At 38.3% G+C, this 21,784-nt stretch overlaps 1 protein-coding gene across 6 annotated transcripts in view; it reads left to right on the top strand.

The window, feature by feature from the left end:
• Positions 1 to 21,784, top strand: part of sema6e (sema domain, transmembrane domain (TM), and cytoplasmic domain, (semaphorin) 6E) — a 360,931-nt gene that overhangs the window by 255,740 nt on the left and 83,407 nt on the right. For all 6 annotated transcript variants that reach the window (XM_051922749.1, XM_051922750.1, XM_051922746.1 and 3 more), the window contains one exon: positions 14,448 to 14,644. In XM_051922749.1, coding sequence (XP_051778709.1) covers positions 14,491 to 14,644 — 154 coding nt within the window. In that variant the 5' untranslated portion in view covers positions 14,448 to 14,490. The remainder of the gene's footprint in view (positions 1 to 14,447; positions 14,645 to 21,784) is intronic.

The raw sequence follows: 21,784 nt of genomic DNA, 5'->3' as shown, positions 1-21,784 counted from the left end.
TTTACAATCTGTACAAGTATATCACTGTTGTATTTATTCCTGCAGTCACTACTGTATTTCCACCAAAATTAATTTTAATTTAAAATGAAAACAATTAAGCAGATGTTTATGGGTATCGGTGCTGCCAAATGTTCAAAATAAAATGCTGTAAATAGCCATTTCCTAGGTCAGTGCATCCAGAATTTTGAATGACCATCTTTCAGTAAAATTTTTGATAGGCAATTCAGATTTATGGTTGTTATTGGGAAGCCATGCACTAAAAGTGCTAGAACTAGAACCTTTTTGCTTCTGGAGTACTTTCTGTTACTGTTCTCTGTTCTTTCACTATCAAACCATACCAGTTTTTTAACCCACGCAATCCTGAGGCTGGAGCCTATCCTAGCAATCACAGGGTGCAAGGCAGGAGCAGTCACCTTGACTGAGCACCAGTCCATGACAGGAGAACACACAGACACCACACACACACACTAAGGCCAGTTTAGCATCACCAATCCACCTAACATGCATGTTGCTGGGACTATGGGAGGAAACCGGAGCACCAGAGGAACCCCAAGCTCGCAAACTCCATGCAGGGAGGACCCAAGACGAGAACCCAGGTCTCCTTACTGTGAAGCAGCTGCACTACCACTCAGCCACCACGCTGCCCTTTCACTATCACGAAACAAAAAATGATTAATACATTAGACTGTTTAAAATGTGTTAGAAAAATCAAAAGTACATAATGCTGTCTAATATTTTTCCAATTTTATCATATCCTACTCTTTTTTTCACCTCTGGAGATCATGTAGAATATGGCCATAGGTGCCTTCTGCCACTGTTAAAAAGAATGGGATATGTGAAGTTTTCTTTAATATCGTGTTTAGAGTTGTTGATCATTAGAAGAAGTCAAGCTGAAATGCATGGAATTAAATTATCATCAGGATTAAAAAATAAAGGTGGTACATTAGTTGGTAGGAACAAGATTTTCTATAAAATTACATATCATACTCACACCATGGTAACCGTGAACCCTGTACTGTTTAAAGTAGGTTAAATAATGGATGAATAAAACTGATTATATTTTAATTCAACAACTCAGTGCTGTCTGAAGCTACTTAGAAACAAGATGGTGTCATGTTGTGTAGAAACGAATTGTACCTTCTTATTTAGTTACCTTCTTATTTCAGCAGTTCAGATCAAACTGTTCTAGCTGGCACTCTGGGAAGGAGCACATTTCTAGCAAGGCACTCAATTAACTCGATTAACTCTGTATGGGGCCAGCTTCCGAATTAAATGTGGTGGTGAAAAGTGAGTGGGCTCAGCAGGGAGAAGAGTTCAACAAATTCATGAAAAATCCCATTTTAAATCATACAAATGTGCGCAGGTTTCATCCCCACTAGTCAAATACACTCTCTTTTTCCTGTTAATCCTCGTCCATCTTTTTTTTGTAGTGAAACTTCTGCTTTCATTATGTCAGGTAATTCAAAAGACCAATGAGCAGTTTGAATGCTGTTTCCACATTGTTTTCTTAATGAAAATGAGTTATTGTCAGAAGAAGGTTTTCTTTTAGTTATAATCTCTTACTCCTTCAAAGACCTTTCATTTCTGCATATCCCTTTTGTTTCTGGTCGCTTCTGTGAATTTACTGAACCCATGTATCCAATTTCTATCATAGATCACCACTTGAGGGCCTCTCATTTCTTTTAAATAAATGATTCTCTGTTCTGTTCTATATGATATACAATTGTTTGCACGAGCACCGTCATATTTTAGTTGATCTAGCTCTTATGTTACCTGTTATTGTTTTAAGGTATGTACCTGTTTAATATACATTGATGTCCTCTTTCACTGAGCAGTGAGGTGTAGTCTGTTAAAGAAGTAGGATTAGATCTTCTATTAATGTCTGCATTGTTGTGTATTACATGCCTTTCTTTAAAACTAATAATGTTTCAGTATAAACTATAGAACTTCCTGTGCTGCCTTGGGCTCTTTAATGGTGCCTTGAATTATGTGCCGCCTTTAGAATTACAAATAGATTTTAAAAATGACCTCTTAAGCTGTGTTTGCACCAGATATAAGGCATTAATGAATTGGAGCTTAAGCCCCCGCCACATTTAAAGATTTTTTCATTGATTTTCAGTCATATTTACATAATCTTTGCAATTTGGGGGCATCCACAGTGCACTTCCATGACTGGCCTGTGACTCGAACTGATGAAAGCAAACCATTGTTAGGTTGAGCTCTTGTCCCTGAGAGAGCTAACAACTAATAAGCAATTAACTAGCAGTGCAGTGCATACAATGCAGAGCTGCGGAAAGAAGAAACATAAGTGTTTTGGTCCATGCAAATAAAACACTAGTTTGTCTATCTGGTGTCTTGTGTGTGCCACACCACATAAGAACTGAAAAGGGAAAATATAAGGAGCAGAGATTGCTGCTAAAGTTGCCTTAAATGGAAGGCTTCCATACAGGCCCTGGGGCTGTCAGGCAGCATATTGTTGGCTGTCAAAATGCGACAAGCTTGCTATACTCTGGAACTGTCAAACTCTGCTTAAAAAGTTGTGTGATTTTTATTCTGACACCCTCAATGAGATGACATCCAGCATCTACAGTTAGGTTTGATGTCATCTCTGTCTAGAACTTGTGTATTATGTTGCTGGCTTTAGTGTCTTATGTATTAGACAATAATCATGTTGCGTCATTTAAAAGTCACAATGTAACATGGTGGCACAATGATTTGGGCTGCTGCTTCATACGTCCAACGTTCTAGTTTGGAATCCCATGTCTGGTCATTGCTTGGTAGAAATGTGCATTTAATTTGTGTGTCTATGCAGGGTTTTTCTTCGGGCACACCAGATTCCCCACATACGCTAAATAATATGCTTGTTATGTTTACTCCAAATTCCAAATAAGACCTGCTCGGTGTGTGTGAGAAAGATAACTTCAGACCATCAACGTATCGCAGGCTTTACTCTTTCTTACACTGTCTGCTGCCAGGATGGGCTCAACCTAATCCCATTCTACCGAATGCTGACTTCTCTGTGCCAGTGATGGCCAAGCATATGCCCTAACTCCAACCCTGGACAGCTGCAGTGGTTACAGATTTTTGTTCCAATCCAGTGGCTTAATTAGAAGCCAGTTCTCACTAATAACAGATCTTACTTAATTTTAACTCTACCATGTCAGTTCATTTTTAAAGCATAGATTTTTTTTTCCTTTCTAGTGGTACATATATCATGCAAGTGATTTGAAGCCTAAAGAGGATGAGTAATTTTCAGTTCTTCACTTTCTTTTCAGTTTCCTTCTGAGTACTTAATAAAAGCAAATAGTGAATGATGAATACACGCGGGTGGAAATGGAGACAGGTTAGATGTAGAACTGCTGGTTCTTTGTCATTTGCATCTTATTGCTAACTAGTCATTTAGCCCGTTACAATAATGGGCGCTAGAACAGTAGTGCATACACATTAGTAGGAACAGTCTATATTAAATGGCAAGGGACTTTGACCTCATTCTTTTTGTTGGTCGTATTTTTCTTTCTTTCAGCCTTTCTTTTGTTGATGTTTACTTGTTGAGCTGACCGTTCTTCGCGGGCTGCCGCCGTGTATTGTGTGTCTTTAATTTTCTGTGACAGTAATACTGTCTTGTACGGCTCTATTCAATAAGGGCGCGCACAAAAAGGCGAGCTTCAAAAGGGCGACCTTAATTGAGCGCGGCGAATAAAGGCGTTCGTAGATAATTTAGTTCAAACGGCTCTGGAATATGTGAAGAGCAACAAAGGTGCAGATCTTTATTTACGCACGTCTTTATTCGCTGCGACCAATTGAGGTCGCCCTTTTGAGGCTCGCCTTTTTGTGCGCTCCCTTATTGAAGGATACCGTCTTGTACGTCCGCTGGCTTGTACGTCCGTAATATACCTTTAATTTTCTCTGGCGGTAATACAGGCGTGCGCGTCGGTAATATGCCTTTAATCTCCACTGACAGTAATACTGGCTTGTATGTGGCTGTAATATGCGTCACTGTATTGTGTACCTTTAATTTCCTCTCACAGTAATACTGGTTTGTATTTCCGTAAAACGCCTCTAACTTTCTCTGACAGTAATATCGCGCGTCGCCCTGTGCCCAGCGCATGCGCACTTCATCAGAGGACACACACACACGGACACCTGGACGCACATAGGGATTTTATATATATAGATAAGGAGCAGTTAAAACAATAAATATAGCTGTTTAAGACTAAGATCAGCAATTAAGGATTCAAAATCCTTAAGAAACGAGACAACTAAAATGATGTTGTGGTGTTTCTTGTGGTTGTGTTAATATGAAAATGAAAAATCATTTAAATCACACATTTTCCATTCTTTTAGAAGTGCAAAAAATTATTTTTTGTTTATATTTGAGCATACCTGTCCAAAAGATTCCATCAATGGTCATGTGAGCATCCACTAGATGATGTCTTTCTACTCTTTGAACACTAGAAGGTTCTCATGCACTTTTCTTAATTTATCTCTCTCAAGATTTACCCTTCAACTTTTAGTAACACAGTCTGCTTAATTGACTTTGGCCAGGAGTGCTGACTTGCTTTATTTATGACTTTGAGTATCTTCTTCATTTTATTCCTTGTCACTTGGTTTGTGCCAAGATCCTTATTTATGATCTTTGCTGCTTATTTTCCTGTCAGGATCCTTATCTCTGGGCTCATACTTCTAATGTTTGTTCATTGCTCTTGATTATTCTGTTCTGATACATTAATCTGCTGTTTAATCAAAAAAAAGACAGATTGAGTCCCTTAGGTGTCATGGTGGCACTCTTCTGCCTGACATGTCCAGCAGCTTGAGTCTCTTTGGGCTGGGTTGTTATCTGTGTGGTATTTGCTAGGCATTTGCATTTCCCCTAACATCCCACAAAGAGTTGAGTGGTTGGTCTAAACTGACTGATGTGTGAGCGTGTATGAGTGTACCCTGGGATGGATTGACTTTCCATGCTGGGCTGTCCGTGAAGAAAGCGGTTCAGAAAATGGACTCATTGATGAATCTTTGTGTCTTTAGAATATGGATATTTAAAAGCAGCATCTTCACAAGATAAAATATTATTTTTGTAAGTTTGTGGGTTGTAAGCTACAAGATGGGTGATTTTATGTAATATATGTAAACCTTGAATTTACAGTTCAACTTCCAAGGTAAAGAAATGCAGTAAATATCCCTTTTCCTAAAAGTCATGCCATTTTCTTTTTATCAAAAGAGCTTTTACCCTATTAATAATAAGCAGCATTACATGGCATTGTGTATAGAAGCTGGGTTGGGTTGTGTTGTATTTTATTTGCCTGTTCAGACCTACAAATCCTTATGCTGACCTTTCTCGCTGTCTGGGTGTCAGTATGAGATATTTAGACAAGGCTGTGTCCCAATCATATCCCAGTGGCATGTGTGGCACTGGCACTGTAAGAATATCGTTTCCTGTATAGTACATGTCGTGTTGCAGTGTAGCCTTTGCTGCTGCAGTGCCGCGTCTCTGGCCATGTGCTTATGGTACGTAGCACTTGGCCTTCATCCAGTCTCTATTAATTCACTTCTTCTTGTTGATGCCACGCTGCCGTGACAGATGTGTTTGTAAATGTCCTTATCTGTTTATAAACACTTATTAAGCGTTGCAGTGTGTTTATGTGCCGCCCCATTCATAGACTCAAATGACTTTTCCAACCATAATTAGGTCTCCATTGCTTTCTATTGGCGCCGTTTCCTGAGTGCCTATCTTTTAGTATGAGTATTCTGTCCCAGGGGCCCACTGACAGCTAGAACAGATTATTTTCCCTCATTTTCTTGGTGGGAGGGTGAAACTTTTTTTAATTTGTTCTTTTTGAAATCCCAGCAGATTTTCCTCTGCCCATGTTGTAGATATTTAGCACTCGCCAGGTGTCTGTGCATTTTTAAATATATCAAGACCCACTATCATCCTAATTTATTTTTTTCTCTATTACATTTTGACATACTTGAGTGAGTCTTGCTAATCTCAGTTCACAGCTGCACCATGTAAGGATTAGTGAACCAGGTGACTAAGTATCTGAACCAGTGGTCCACTGATGCCTTCCAGTCGTCTTTTGATGGTCTAAATGTATGTAAAAGATGTTCACTGCTTATTTTCATTTGGTCATTTTCTGAACATGGGTCACAAAAAGTGTTTGTCAAGACAGTAGAGGATGTAATGCAAAAACCATTAATATACTGGATGCCAGTTCATTAGAAGGTACATTCACTTACAATGGATTAAGAAATTATTCTATGCCCCTTTTCCATTTTGATAGCCTTGTGCTAAAATCGTTTAAATTCATTTTTCCACCATATCAAGCGTCACTCAAAACCCCAGAATGACAAAGAAAAAACAGGATTTTAGAATTTTTTGCAAATTTCATAAAATAAAAAACTGAAATATCACACTGGCAGAAGTTTTCAGACCCTTAGTTTGGGGCTTAATCGAAGCTCCTCTTGCAGTGATTCCAGCCTGGAGTCTTCATGGATATGACACAACAAGCTTCGTATACCTGGATTTGGGGATTTTCTGCCATTTTTCCCTGCAGACCCTCTCAAGCTTTGCTGGGTTGGATGGAGCAAATATCAGGTCTCTCCAGAGATATTCAGCTGGCTTCAAGTCCGGGCACTGGCTGAGCAACTCAAAGTCATTTCCCAGATTGTCCCTTAGCCACTCCTGTGCAGTCTTTTCTTTGTGATAAGAGTCATGTTGGAAGGTAAACCTTTGGCCCAGTCTGTGATCCAATGTATTCTTGAGCAGGTTTTCATTAAGGATATCTCTACAGTATGCCTCTTTCAGTTTTCTCTGAACCCTATCTAGCCTCCTAGACCCTGTCTCTGAAAACAACCCTACAGTATGATACTGCCACCACCATGGTTTAATTTTGGAATGGGATTGCATAGATGATGAGTGGTGCCTGGTTTCTTCCTACTATGATGATATTTTAGTTTAATCAGACAAGAGAATCTTGTTGTCTAGGTGATTGTGTGCAAAATCCAAGTGAGCTTCCACATGTCTTTTACTAAGGAGAGGCTTCTGTCTAGCCACTCTGTTGTAAAGCCTAGATCAGTGGAGTGTTACTCATTGTCTGTCAGCAAGTTTCTCCCCTCTCCACAGAGGTTCTCTGGAGCTCAATTAGAGTGACAGTTGGATTCTTGGTCACCTGTCTTACCAAGGTCTTTCACCCCGATAGGTCCGTTTGCTTGGATGGCCAGCTCAAGAAAGAGTATTGGTTGTTTCAGACTTCTTCCATTTAAGTATTATGAAGGCAACTGGACTCTTTGGAACCTTTCAGTCTTTTTTTTGTATCCTTTCCAAGGTCTGTGCCTCAACACAATCCTGCCTCTACACTTTGCAGGATATTCCCTCAATGTCATGGCTTGGTTTTTGGACTGATACACATTGTCAACTGTGGGACCTTCTATAGACAGGTGTGTGCCTTTCCTAATTGTGTCCAATCAGTTGAAATGACCATAGGTGGACTCCAAATATTGTGCATAAACATCTAAATGGTGATCAATAAAATGAGGTGCACCTATTTCAAATATCATAGCGAAGGGTCTGATTATTTGTATCAGTGTGATCTTTCAGTTTTTTATTTTTAACAAATTAGCAGAAATTTCTGAAATTCTCTTTTTGCTTTTTCATAATTTAGTTATTGAAGGTTGTTTAATGAGGGAAGAATGAACGTGAATGGTTTTAACACAAGGCTACAACATGTGGAAAAAAGAAAAGAGGTCAGAATGCTTTCTGCATACACTGTATCCTGAAATAATTGCATCTTTCAGAAGGATAATATATAACTAGGAGAAAACTTGCCATAACAAACATGCAGATGTCAGAGAGAGAAGGCAACCCAGACAATAATCAGATCTCTTACTGTCACAAAGCATTTTTAAGAAAAAGCACTGAATAACAATGCTTCACCATACACCACCATGCCACACATTGATCAATACCGTTTTCATTTAAAGGTTTATTTTGCTCAAGCCACAATGCCCTTGAATAGAAGACATAAGCATTGAAACTGTTTGAAATGCAAGTTACATACAGTATTCATCAATTTTCTACCCCACTTAAGCTTGTGAGTCCATGTGGCACATCAGTTATGGAACAAGGATGAAGTGTACTTCGGGTAGGCTGATTTGTCCATTCAATTAATAAAATTAAGTTATGCATTTTAGCACATTCTTGTTTATCAGGCTGATAGAGAGTGGTGACATGTTACCTGTTGGTCGAACATCCAAGTAAGAATTTCACTGTTTCATAGGACAATGTGACAAATATCGGCATACTGCTGTACACTGTTAAAATGTTTTGTGACTGTGCACAATGAAAGGCAGCATGTAAAATAAAATATTTGTTTTGTTAGATTTGGAATTCCACACATCGGAATTTCAGTGTCCTCTTTCAGCTCTCATTCAGTGTCCTCTTGTTGCTTTAGTTTTTTGGTTGGCTACTTTCCAATCACGTGAAACAAGGGTTAATGCAACCAGCTGATGATTCCCATATTAATTCCATCTCTTTTGGAAAATGGGTATATTCTTTTAAGTGTTCTATAATAAACTTTTTAATTATTTTGTAATTGTGCTTGCAGTGAAAGATGCTGCATTATGAAGGTTTCATTCTTAAGACTCAATAGTGCTTAGCCCATTTATTCTTATTTGTTATTGTTTAAATACAGTGCCTACATCACATAAAAATACAATTTGAGATTATGTGTTTTGAATTAAAGAAAACTCAGGAAACAAAATTTTAATGTTGGATTTTTCATTCAGTAAAATTAGAGAATTGCTCAAGGGTCTGAATGCATTTGCATGGGACTGTAAATACATATACATACATACCCACATAATCCAGTTAGGAGTCATGGAGGGCTGGAGCTTATGCTGACAACACTGAGCACAAGACAGGGAAGAACCCTGAGCAGAGCACCAGTTCATGGCAGGGCATGCGCCCAACATTCACTCACACTGGGCATAATTGAGAACTGCCCATTAACATACCCTGCACGTCTTTGGGAAGGTGTAAGGGAAACAGGAGTACCAGGAGGAAAACCCACATAAACAAGATTCTGGATCCATGAAGCACTATTCACCAGTTCGTCACCATTCTGCTCTTTTGGATTATTTGATATTCTTATTTGTGTTGCCTATTTTTAAGGAAATTGTGAAAAGCACCATAATAATAACTGATTATTCAAAGTTTAGAATTTAAAGTTTTAAAGCATGGTGTCACATTGTCTAGCAGTTGTGCATTATAGCTTCAGTGACCAAGGTTCTTGCCTGAACATTAGAACAATTTCGAAGAGAACAGGCCATTCAGCCCAACAAAGCTCACCAGTCCTATCCGCTTATTCTTCTAAAAAACATCAAGTTAAGTTTTGAAAGTCCCTAAAGTTCTACTGTCTACCACACCGCTTGGTAGTTATTCCATGTGTCCATGGTTCTCTGTATAAAGAAAATCATCCTAATGTTTATGTGAAATTTACCCGTAACAGGTTTACAACTGTGTCCACGTGTTCTTAATGAACTCATTTTAAAGTAACAGTCTCGATCCACTGTACTAATTCCATTCATAATTCTGAACACTTCAATCATGTCACCTCTTAATCTTCTTTTGCTTAAACTGAAAAAGCTCAGCTCTATTAATCTTTCTCCATAATTCACCCACTGTAGCCCTGGAATGAGCCTAGTCGCTCTTCTTTGGACCTTTTCTAGCGCTGCTATGTCCTTTTTGTAGCCTGGAGACAAAAACTGCACACAGTACTCCAGATGAGGGCTCACCAGTGTGTTATAAAGCTTCAGCATAACCTCCTTGGACTTGTACTCCACACATCATGCTGCATACAGTAACTGCTTTGTCTTGGTAGAGTTCTATATTACTCAACTTTTCCCCTTTTGTATTCTTTAAATTGCACCTAATTATACAGTTTATGTGTGGTGAGTGTACTGACACAGAAATGGCTGCTGTTGTATCATCCAGGTGGATGCTACACATTTGTGCTGATTGAAGTGGCTCCACACTCAATGAAGCACTTTGAGTAGAGAACATAAATGCAATGAATTACATAAATGTAATAAATTATTATTATTATTGCTATCTATGAAACACTTTGAGTAGTGAGAACATAAATGTATCGAATTATATAAATGTAATGAATTATTATTATTATTACTATCTACACACTACACCTTGAACTCACACTTTGTTTAGTTTGATGCCCAATCTGTCATGTAACACGTATCAAATGCTTTCTGTGTGGAGTTTGTGCTTTGTAACTCGTCTGTGTGGATTTTATCAATGACTCTGATTTTTGCCTTGTGACACGTGAGTCCCTGTCTTACACCCCAAAACACAAGGCTGAGTCTCAATACCAAAATCAGCTTTATTCATCTTGAAACAGGAACAGCACGGTCATTTTTTGTCGCAGGATCTACCACTTTCCTATACACAGACACAGCAGGCAGGCATGGTCGTGGCCAGGTTAGCGGCCAAGTAATATTGTTCCTTGCATCACCCATTGACGACAGCCGCTTATAGTGCAACTGCGACTGGCTTGGATTTGCTTCGGTGGCAAGCCGCTGCAGCACTGTGAGCCTGTGGTGGCCCTGGCAACAGATAAACAGTCTTCCACAGACTCTGTGATCGTGCTTTGGGACCCTCTTCGGTGTGTCATCCTTTTGGGGTGGGAGTCCCAAAAGTGTTTAGAAACCTCACAGCCTATATCTCAAAGACATGCTGGTTTAGGGGTTAGATATGCTCCTTATGCATCTTATGGACCAAACAACTTCAGAAAAATCACAAAGTTGAAGACTGGACAATACAGCTAAGGTAGTAGTAAAATTAGTAATGTAACAACAGCAGTTACTATAACAGTTAACATTTATAATTAGTGTTCTGGTGTTGCTTTTTGCGGCATTAACAAGCCTTATTAAAATTGGCTGGCTGATATTTTTGGGTATAACAACATAGTGGCAAAGTGAGCCACTGTGATAAAAATAACAAGTAGAAGCCATTTCTACACTGAAAAATTTAAAGAACGTTAGAGACCGAAAATGTATCTTTTTATAGTCACCAGTTATTTTCTAACCTGCTAAGTCCTGAACAGGGTTGCGGGGGGTGCTTTAGCCTATCCCAGCTAGCATAGGATGTAAGGCAGGAAGAAACCCTGGAAAGAGCAGCAGCCCATTGCAGGGTGAACACACACACACTGCAACCAGACACTAGAGCCAGTTCATCTAATCTGCCTGTCTTTGGACTGAGGGAGGAAACTGGAGGACTTGGAAGAAACTCACGCAGACACAGGGAGAACATGAAAACTCCACGTAGGGAGGACCTGGGACACCAACCACAGTCTCCTTACTGCAAAGCAGCAGTGTGTAAATAAAATCTACTTCTTCTTTTTCCCTATTGCTGTTGCAAGCAGATCCAGAACTTCACTAAATGAGTGATAGGGCATCATATAAATGAAATAAACACATCAGGTTGTCAGCCTAAATTATATAAAGTCATAAAATCTTTTTTTTTACTCATATAATCTTTTTTTTTATTTGTAGCAGCTCTAAAAACAATTTTTTAAAAATATTGTAATAATCACCTGCCGGCATATAAAAGGACATTTTAAACCAGGGTAATACACCAGCAGGAATATATGAGTCAGTGGAAAGCTTGCCAGCCATACAGAAATCCAACCCCTAGTGTAACATTTCTGGATGAGTTTTTCTTTTTTCATATTGTGCACCAGTAGGTCAGTTTCTTGTAATGAATCTCATTGTTAACAAGGAATAAAGCACCAGTTTCATTCTTCCCATGTTGTCCGTAAGAAGCCTAAGACTCAGCGACCTGGAAAAACTCCACTGCGTGTACAATCAACATTGTCTTGTCCCACAACAACAGAGGGAGAATAATAAGAAGTCAACCTTCAGGCAGCTCAGCTGCTATTCCAACCTTTTTCAGCAATAAATTGTCACTAATAAGAGCTGTAATGAAGGATTTTGCTGCCCAAAGAAGTAGATTTTTAGAAATTATTGACTAATATCCTTTGGCAGAAAGGTACAGAAATTGTTTTTGTTAATAGAATATTTTGTTTTCATTTTATGTAGGGTTTGCATTTAGCCATCCATTTATTTTCATCTTTACTTAAAATAAAGTGGCATTTTTGGATAAGAAATAATAATTTAACAAGGTATTCAATAGACCAGCATGTTCTGTTTTAAAATGTGAAATGAGGACATGTCTTTACCAACCCAGGCGAATGAAAACCATAAGAGGACATAGAGTATAGCTTATACTCTGCTTTATGAGCTCTGTGGATTCTAGAAAAAAGACGGCACGCCTGCCTAAAGTGCCTGGACCCTGCTTCTCTTTCACCTTTGCTGTATTGTGCCAGTGACATTCTTGTCCTTGTCTTCTGACTTCAATTTGCAGCAACGTTTGTGGAGGACTTCGAGCTTTTATTTAGTGTCAGACATTAGGAAGGTGTTGGGGTTGTCAACTTCACCAGCACTTTGGGAAGATTCTGTTGTGTGTATAAAATGTATCTTGCTGGTGTTGTCTCATTCATGGAATGTAAAATGCCAATTTGTGAGGAGAATGGTGTCACTTTATTTTTTTTTGGTCTTTATTTGTAAAACATGTATTTCAATATTGTATTATATTCTGCAATTTGAATGTCAAGTGTCTAGCGACCACCTAGCTTGGTATCATCTGCAAACTTAACCACCTTGTTATCTTATATTCCTATCCAAATCATTTATATATATATATATTAAAAATAACAGCAGCCCTAGCACTGATCCCTGTAGAACACCGCTCTTAACGTCAGCCAATTCTGACTCTGCTTCCCGTGTTTGCACCTAATTTTGCAGCTAATGTGTGGTGAGTGCACTGGCAAAAAAATGGCTCTTCTTTTGCATCATCCAGGTGGATACTACACATTAGTGCTGGTTGAAGTGGCTCCACACTCAATGAAGCACTTTAAGTAGAGAATATAAATGTAATGTATTATATAAATTAGGGCTGGGCGATATGACCAAAATTCTATATCACGGTATTTTTCAAAATTATACCAGTTTCACGGTTTTCAACGGTATTTTTTTCCCCATGCATGAGTGGATGTTAACCACATTTTACACTTCAATTACTGCAGTGGACTGGCTAAGAATAACCTATTACACTGTCATGAGAATTGTACATTGTACAAAAAAAATGAAAAAAAATTTTTAATGTACACACAAGTTTTAATACAGGTTTGCATGGCCCCATAAAGTAATAGTTTTCAAGGGGGTGGCACTAATGAAGAGAAGGAATCACATTGCATGACAGTTGCAGTCAAAATAGAGAACCTTTTTATTGAACAAATTTTGCAAACAACTTAAACTATAATTTTGACAACATACTTTTTAACTATCCAAAGAGGCATTTAGACTTAGTAAAATATCCAGAGGTGCTTGTCAAAAGTTGTATTGCACTGAACATGTCTTAGAAAAGGAATAAAGAATAAATATTTTTTGTAAACCAACTACACTTTCTGTTAATGTTATCAATCTCTGTCCACTGACACGTTAGCTATATGGATTGTAATGCCATTGGTTATCTCGATCCACCGCTTGCTTTTTTTGTTGTAGGCAGTCCTCTAGCAAATGTGTCTACAAGTAACGTCTGACTGGAGTGTCCTCTAGCTGTTTTAGTTTTACTTGAGGATGTGGAGGGTGCCAGTCTTAGTTCCATACATTTCCACAGCATGTTTGCGGCTAAGGTGGTGCAGAAAAATTGGTCGTGTTGCCGCCTCTGGCGATAACTTTAGCTCCACAGCATTTGCAGTAAATAGTTGTTTGGTCCACATCCGACCTTTTAAAACCAAAATCTCCAGACAACAGACACGGCTTCTTTTTTCGGCAAAAGTTCTTATCCTGTTCAACTTTATCGTCTGCTACAGCTTCAGTTTCAGAGTGTTCTCTGTCCATTTTCACCGCTCAATACCTCCACTAACACATGTACTCCATTGCATGTGTGTTTAGCAGTGTAGCAGTGAAAAAGGTCCCCCCTTAAACATTTTCCCGCTGCGCCACGTTTCGAACGTTGTTTAGGCTATTTAAACCGGTATTGCTGTATAAGAAAAAGCCATATCATAACAAAAATAATAAACGGTTTTCGGTATGAACCGGTATACCTCCCAGCACTAATATAAATGTAATAAATTATTACAATTAATATTATTGCTATCTACACACTATACCTTGAACTCACGCTTTTTTTTAGTTTAATGCCCAATCTGTCATGTGGCACTTACCAAATGCTTTCTATGTGGAGTTTGTACTTTCTCATCTATGTAGATTTTATCCATGATTCTAAATTTTGCGTACATCTCCAAGACATGTTGGTTAATTGGTCCAAACAACTGATTTAGTTCATTGTTTTGTTATGTCTTTATTTATAACAGGTCACTGAAGTGTTGAAGGCCATCATGGATTTCTGAGCAAAGAATGCATCACAGCCTTGCTCCCATCATGGGGACTCCAGAGATGACTGGTTGGCATCGTCCCACTGTCATTCTGGCTTTGTGCTGCACCATGCTGCTGGTCTCCGGAACTCCCTTTCCTAAGGATCTGGAACCAATCAACACAGTCGGTGGCCAGGGTGAGTGCAGGGTGAAAAACTGCCATCAGAATTCTAAAAAAAAATGTTCAAAAATGTTTTCTTCCTTGCTACTAGAGACAACTGGTAAATACTAAAGTTGAATTTAGAAAGCACGGCACTTGTAATGACTTCATGGCCAAAATACTTCAGCATGGTTTTTCAGCTAAGTACTTGCCTGCTCTCCACATATGGTCAATAAAGAAGCTTGAGTGATGTTGTTCAAATTTTGCAGTATAATTTAATAATAATAATAATTCTTTGCATTTATATAGCGCTTTTCTCACTACTCAAAGCGCTCAGCAATTGCAGGTTAAGGACCTTGCTGAAGGGCCCAACAGATTTACTATAGAAATAGCAGAGCGCTCGAAATGTACCATGTATTTTTTTTTTTACAACAGGAGACTTAGAGTGTAAATGCTAGGGCTTTCTAAAGGTTTACTGAAAGTGGATTTCTGCTTTATGTGCAAAGTGAGAGAAACATCCTCTGTCTTTATCATTCTTGAGCTTTTTACTGGAATTCCATCTGTGTCTCATGGCATTTCTCTCAGTCCTTAAGTAAGAAATTCTTTGCAGGCAAACAACAAGGTTTGGTGCTACAATGTCTTCTCTTCTGCCTTTACATTTATTTTCTCGGTACGTTTATTCCTCGTAAGGCTTATTTTATTTAGTATAGGCACACATCTTTTATTTATTTACCACATTTTAGACCCAGGATTCAAAATAGATATCAGAAATCTTCTAGTGGAAGACTGCCCATAATTGTCACAGCCCTACAACCACACAAAAGCTTGCCATTCAGGAAGCAGCTATAGCCACCTGGTGTGTTGCTGTGACAGGGAGATAGTCCAAAACCAGCACATGATGTCAAGTTCTAATATGAAGAGGAACACTTTAGTAGAGAGCTGCAAGGATTTACTTTGCTCGGGAGTAAGTACCTGCCTCAATGAAACTAGCTGCTATTGAGCAGGAAAAAATACACTACAATATTAAAAAGGACAAAAATGACAAAGAAATACCATATATACTCGCGCTTAAGTTCTCCCGCAGATAAGTTGGAGCTTGATTTTACCATATAATTTCCGGTATTTTATAATGTCGGTCATATAAGTCAAATGCAGAAAACTCACGCTATTGGTCCAAGAGATTATGATATGCTAATGCCCATCTGAGAGAGTAACCACGGAGCACACAGGCATTTTTTTTCTATGCATTGTGCCTACGTGACCACACGGTAATACCCGAACTATTCCGAAGTGACGTTTGCACTGTTTTGTGTTTTTTGTATCTCACACCCTCATACACTTTTATCGTAAGAGAATCCCTTATCTATGGTGGAGCATTCAATCAGAAGAAAATATGAAGCTGGTTTTAAATTAAACTTCGTTGAAGTGGCGAAAGAAATTGGTAACTACGCTGCTGCAACAAAATCCGACGTGTCTGAGAAACTGGTGCGAGATTTGAGGAAGCAAGAAGATGTAAAAAAAATAAAAAATAAGTGTCACATTTTTGAGCAGGCATATAAGTCGGGGTCTGATTTTATGATCGATTTTTCGGGTTGCAAGACCCAACTTATATGCAGGTATATACAGTAATCAAAGAAACAACAGCTCCCAAAAATAACTCATTCTTACAAACCAGTGAGGAAAATAATCAAAAATATCTATAATAACAAAAAAAATTCACAAGGTGAGTGTCTTGCTGTCTACTACAGTTCAGAAAAGCTGATGGATTTCCTAAACTACAGAGCATCTTTTTATACAGAAAAATGTTCAGCACTCACACATGCCACATACTCATTAAGACCCTGAGCACCTTTGTCCTATGTGTGTACAACAATGAGGATTTCTGAGGTTGTATCATAACAACACAAATATCTCACAGCCTCAGAAGACATTGCACTGTGGGTCAGGAATAAAACAGTAAAAATAAAATACAATACTAATATTTGAAAATGGCATGGCAGTGCGCTCAACCTGACATTGAATGTGAGCCTTAGACTCTACCTCTTCTATTGCACCCTTCCTCCTTTCAAGGATCCTTCCCTATTCACAACCAATGTTAACTACCTACATTACCCAGTATCTTGTTCAGAAGCTATTTCTCTCTGGGTTGGTCGACTTTGCTGATCTATTCTCCAAACTTGGCTCTTCTGTTCACTAAATCCAGTCTCTTGCTCACTAAACCAGTTTCTCTCTCAGTATATTCTTATTTGAAGTTTTTCACATTTATCTGTCTCTTCTCTAGCCGAAAGTGCTGAAAAAAAAAGATTTGGTTATTTGTGAGATGTGAAAACGGATTTCCTTTCATCAGACTAGCTCCCTGTCTAGTAATCTTTGAGTTCCACTTGAAGACCTTCCTCTTCACTAGACACCTTGTGACCATTTAAGCTTTCCAATACTCTGCTTTGCTTAAGGAAAGTGGTGTTAGAAACCTGCCCTCAGTGTTCTGCTCCCTTGTTTATTAGTCGCTACTTTGACACTATAATGTTCTAATATCACATTTTTCACGTCCCATCAGACATATTTTGATTTTGAGGGGCAGACATCAAAAGAGGTTTTTATTTAATTGAAAAACAAAAGGACGTTTGTGGATATAAGCAAGAGCCATACAGCAAAAGACATTTGATTATTGACTAAAATTTTAAGGACAAAACTAAAAGTGTAGTCAAGGATATACTAAAATTCAAAATTAGAATTATTTTTTAAGTTGTTCAAGCACTACTCTTTCTATACTTGTTTAGAATTCAAATGCTATTTAATGCGAGCTGCCATTTTATACAACTTGGCCTTTCTGATGTCAAATGTCACATGGCACATGCATTACATGCCTACCAGCCACATAGCATCATAGATAAATAGATACATAACATTGGAGAATTAATATTAATAACCTTTAGGCATCATGGACTCATCAGCTCACAAGGTTTTTCAATTTGTCTGAAATAAGCAAGCATTGTTTCAAGAGATGCAGCAAGTATTCAACCTATCCTTGAAAGGATGCCAAAAGATTACCAATATAACAAAGGCACTTTATACTGAATTTTGTGTATCTGTTTTAAAGTATAAAGACACTTCTGTCGGGAGCAGTCTGTGACCTTGAGTCTCAACAACAAGCATATACTCCATTATTCATGTTTAGTTCATCCTCTTTTAACTTTTTAACTAAAATGTTTTCACCTATAATTTGCATGTGATTAGATATATGCCAAAGATGCTCTTGTATATTTATATCTATAAATGCTTTGTCTGAACAAAGAATTGATAGCATTATCTGTGCTTACAGAGCAAGGAAACACATCTTGCTTGATGCGATCCAGAGGTGTCTTTGTGAAATATATTTCTTGTATACTTGCTGGAGATTAGAAAAGACTAGAAAGCCTTTCTAATCTATTGACTGGGTAATCAAGGATTTTTCCCCTATCAATTGATGGTACTTTGTTTGTCCTCAGGGTGAAATTTGTCTTTTTACTGAAGCTCAATAAATAAATACATAGCAGCATACATGTAAACAAATATTGTTGGCATTGAAATTACATTATTATTACAACATTGGAACAACACTCTATATATATATATATATATATATATATATATATATATATAATAATCACTGTATACCTGCTAGCCACCTAGCCTTGGTGTTAACCTCTGTTTTAAACTTTCTTTAGAAATACACAGGTCTCCAAAAATATTGTAATGAACTGCCAGGTAAAGTGAATGCTGCCCAAGTGGTAGATTCCCAGTAAAATGCAAACAGCACAAGCTGAGGAAAAAATATAGTAATAATAATTATAATGATAGTAGAAACAATAACATTCCAACTAGAATTAGCAAACTTTTAAAATAATCATTTGGTTGCTCATTGGCAAGTATTGTCTAAAGGGTCTTCTACCGACGTGATACTTTTAGAACGGTGGACTAAGGTTAAAAATCCTGACATTTTATGGTAACAGTTAAATTTATAAAGGAGAGTAAGTATATTTCACAGTAACAACTCAATGAAGTTCTGGTAGTTCATATATATTTACACTAAACAAAACAGATTTTTATAGCAACAGTTACATAATAGGTAACACTTTCCCTTAGCCGGACATCCAAAGTACTGGTAAATGTCTCAACAACTGTCTCCAATAATCAAAGAAGAGTCAAGGAAAATGGAGACATATGCCACACACAAGAAGATGTGTGTGGAAGTGTTCTTGCTTGAAATTAGAAGGGCAGCCACTTAGTGCTGGGCAATTTTAATGATTTAATCGATTAATTTGAATTTGTATTTTAAGGCAATTTGGTAATAAGAAAATTAGGATTTAAATTAATTATGCACTAATTATGAAATATTTGCAATATTTCTGCATAATAAAGGGTTAATATGTGTTCAAACAATATGAGACGAATGGAGCAAATCACATGAACCATACACGACCATGTGCACTCTGGCTTGCGTTTCTTCTAGTTTCAAATGAAAATGCATGTCTGGTGCAGTGAGATTATGCTGGTCCTGGCAAGTTTGTGTGCTGGTCTAGCAAGATGCTAAGTGAACATGGAGTCAAGTGGTGATGTTCCGGTAGCTGAATAGTTAATTCCAAAGAAAGGCAGTACAGTGAACCCTCGTTTATCACAGTTAATCCGTTCCAGAATCTACCGCGATAAATGAATATTCGTGAAGTAGGATTCTTTATTTATAAATCGAATATTTTCTGGGAGTCTGGGTGCGCGGCTGAAGAACATCTTGATAGGCAGCTGCTGGCGTTGTCTTTTCATATGCGTGAGGAGGCTTTTGTAGGGTATTGCCATCTTTGATCATATCCAAGAGTTTCACCTTCTCCTGGATGGTAAGCATCTTCCTCCCGCGCTTAGTTTCATTGTCAGAAGGCTTAGAAAAAGCAGCACGTTTAGGAGCCATCGTGGGGCTTAGATAAAAGTTCTCAGAAAGCGCATGCATAGTGACGTAAGAGTGTATGAAAAAAAATCGCGATAGAGTGAAGCCGCGAAAGTCGAAGCGTGATATAGCGAGGGATCACTGTAATGTGAAATCTGTTGTAGGGGATTGTTTTGAATATGAGATGTCTGATATTGAACAGACCCATGTGAAATGCAAAGTTTTCAGGAAGACCATGGCCATTAAAAGTAGCAGTACAGCCAAATTTGTAACACTTTTGGCAGAAACTCCTAGTGGAGTGGCAGGATCACTAAAAAAACAGAATTGTGTTAGCAAAGCTATGCCCGGAACTCATCCCATACCTCCATTTAAAAGGCAGCTAACATTAGGGGATTTGTCTCTTAGCGTAATTCCATATGATAAATCACTATCCAAATGGAAAGAAAGTGGCATATTTCATTGCAAAAGATATGGTCCCCATTTACAGTGTGAAGCAGAGAGGGTGTGCTAGGATGCTGCACACTATTGATCCAAGGTACGTGCTTCCAAGCCATAACTATTTTGCAGGGGCGACATTGCAGCTTCTTTACGATGAAACACAAGACATAGTAGTGGAGTAGCTGGAGAAAATGATATTTTACATCACAACAATGGATCCGTGGAGTAGCCACATGCTGCAGCCCTGCCTAAATTTAACAGATTATTACATTGTCTTTGCCTTCAGACAGTCTAGTTGTAGATCATACAGATGAAATAATTGTAGAAGGCCTTAAGTATGCGCTGGCTGCTTGGCATCTAGGAGAAGACTAAAATATCTAATGCTCAGTATACACTGTGCAATTTTTAGAAATTGTGGCAAGTACATTGCAGGATTAAGTCTTCAGTTGTATATGTGCTCAAGCTGTACAAGCACATTCAGTTCCAAACAGTGGCGGCTGGTGAAATAACGTTTGGGCAGGGATGCAGTTTTTGGTGGGAGAAACTAAAGTAGCACTTATCTATTATATAGTACTTTTCACATCTATCTATTATATAGTGCCTTTCACATCTATGTCTGGTCATTCCACATGTTCTCATTGTCTCCATCATAGTGTCAATGCACATCTTGGCCTGTCCAGTACTAGACCCATAGGACACATCCAGGCTAAAATGTATTATACCCTTTCCACCAAGCTGCCCAACCATATTCCAGCTCTCCGATTTCTACTGTGCTCCAAAACTTTATTCCGTGACATCCACAGTCCCCTTATTATTATTGACCTGCTCTATAGACGTACATAGGAACAGGTGCACCTGCTATCTAAATTTTATACTATGCCTGTCTCTAAATTGCCCAGTCCTCTGCCAACTTACCCAGTTCCCCATTCTACCAAAATGCACACCATAATGTCTGCACCTCCACTTCTATAATGTTGCAGTAATGTGCACTTCCGTCTGTCCTATAACACATCCCTAGCATAAGTCCAATCCAAATCTAATCCTGCCTCTGCTAATGGAGTACCCAGTCCTTGGCCATTTCCACTGTATTCCATAAATCCATATCATACAATCACTAGTCCTCTGATGTTTCTCAAGTCTTGCATCCCACTTTATCATTTACCACACCCACAGAGTCATTCCCACGCTAATTTTGCTATACATTTACTACCAGTCTGGCCAGTCCTATGCAAGTTGGCCAGGCTTACCTCACCTGGGCTCAAATTCAAATTTTAAGATCCACAGACCCCTACATCTTAAATCTTAACTCGCACCCCAACCTGTCTTCTACTACACCTTCACGACAAGACTTACTTAAATATTATTTTGCCATTATGATCAGGATACTGTATACTGTATTTCCTTGAACATAAATTTTGCCCTCCTTTCCTTCAGGCCTGAAAATATCTCAATTTCTTTCTGCTTAAATTGAGTTATTTCATTTAGCCTGCCAAAAAAAAATTTAGCCTCATGTTATTGTCTAGATCAGTGTTTCCCGATCTGTTTTCTTTTGTAGCACACTTTTTCTAACCAGAAACATCCCAAGGCACACCATGATCTTACATTTGTCTAGATAACTATGGCTACTTTCATGCCTCTTGCATTTTTAAGAAAGATGTTTTAGGTCTCGTACTCACATCGTTGTCCATAAATTTTCGACACTTTCAAACAGTAAACATGGAAAGCAAAAAAAGGCATTGCTTACACCACATCCAGTTAGACAACTCTGTTTGTCATAACAAGAGCTGGAAAAAGCCTGTGTGTAAGTTCATTCTCAGATTCTTA

The sequence above is a fragment of the Erpetoichthys calabaricus genome, chromosome 2, assembly GCF_900747795.2.
Source record: "Erpetoichthys calabaricus chromosome 2, fErpCal1.3, whole genome shotgun sequence".
Lineage (NCBI taxonomy): Eukaryota > Metazoa > Chordata > Cladistia > Polypteriformes > Polypteridae > Erpetoichthys > Erpetoichthys calabaricus.
The sequence above is the reverse complement of the archived record's forward strand: the minus strand, read 5'-3'. Positions and strand labels throughout refer to the sequence as shown.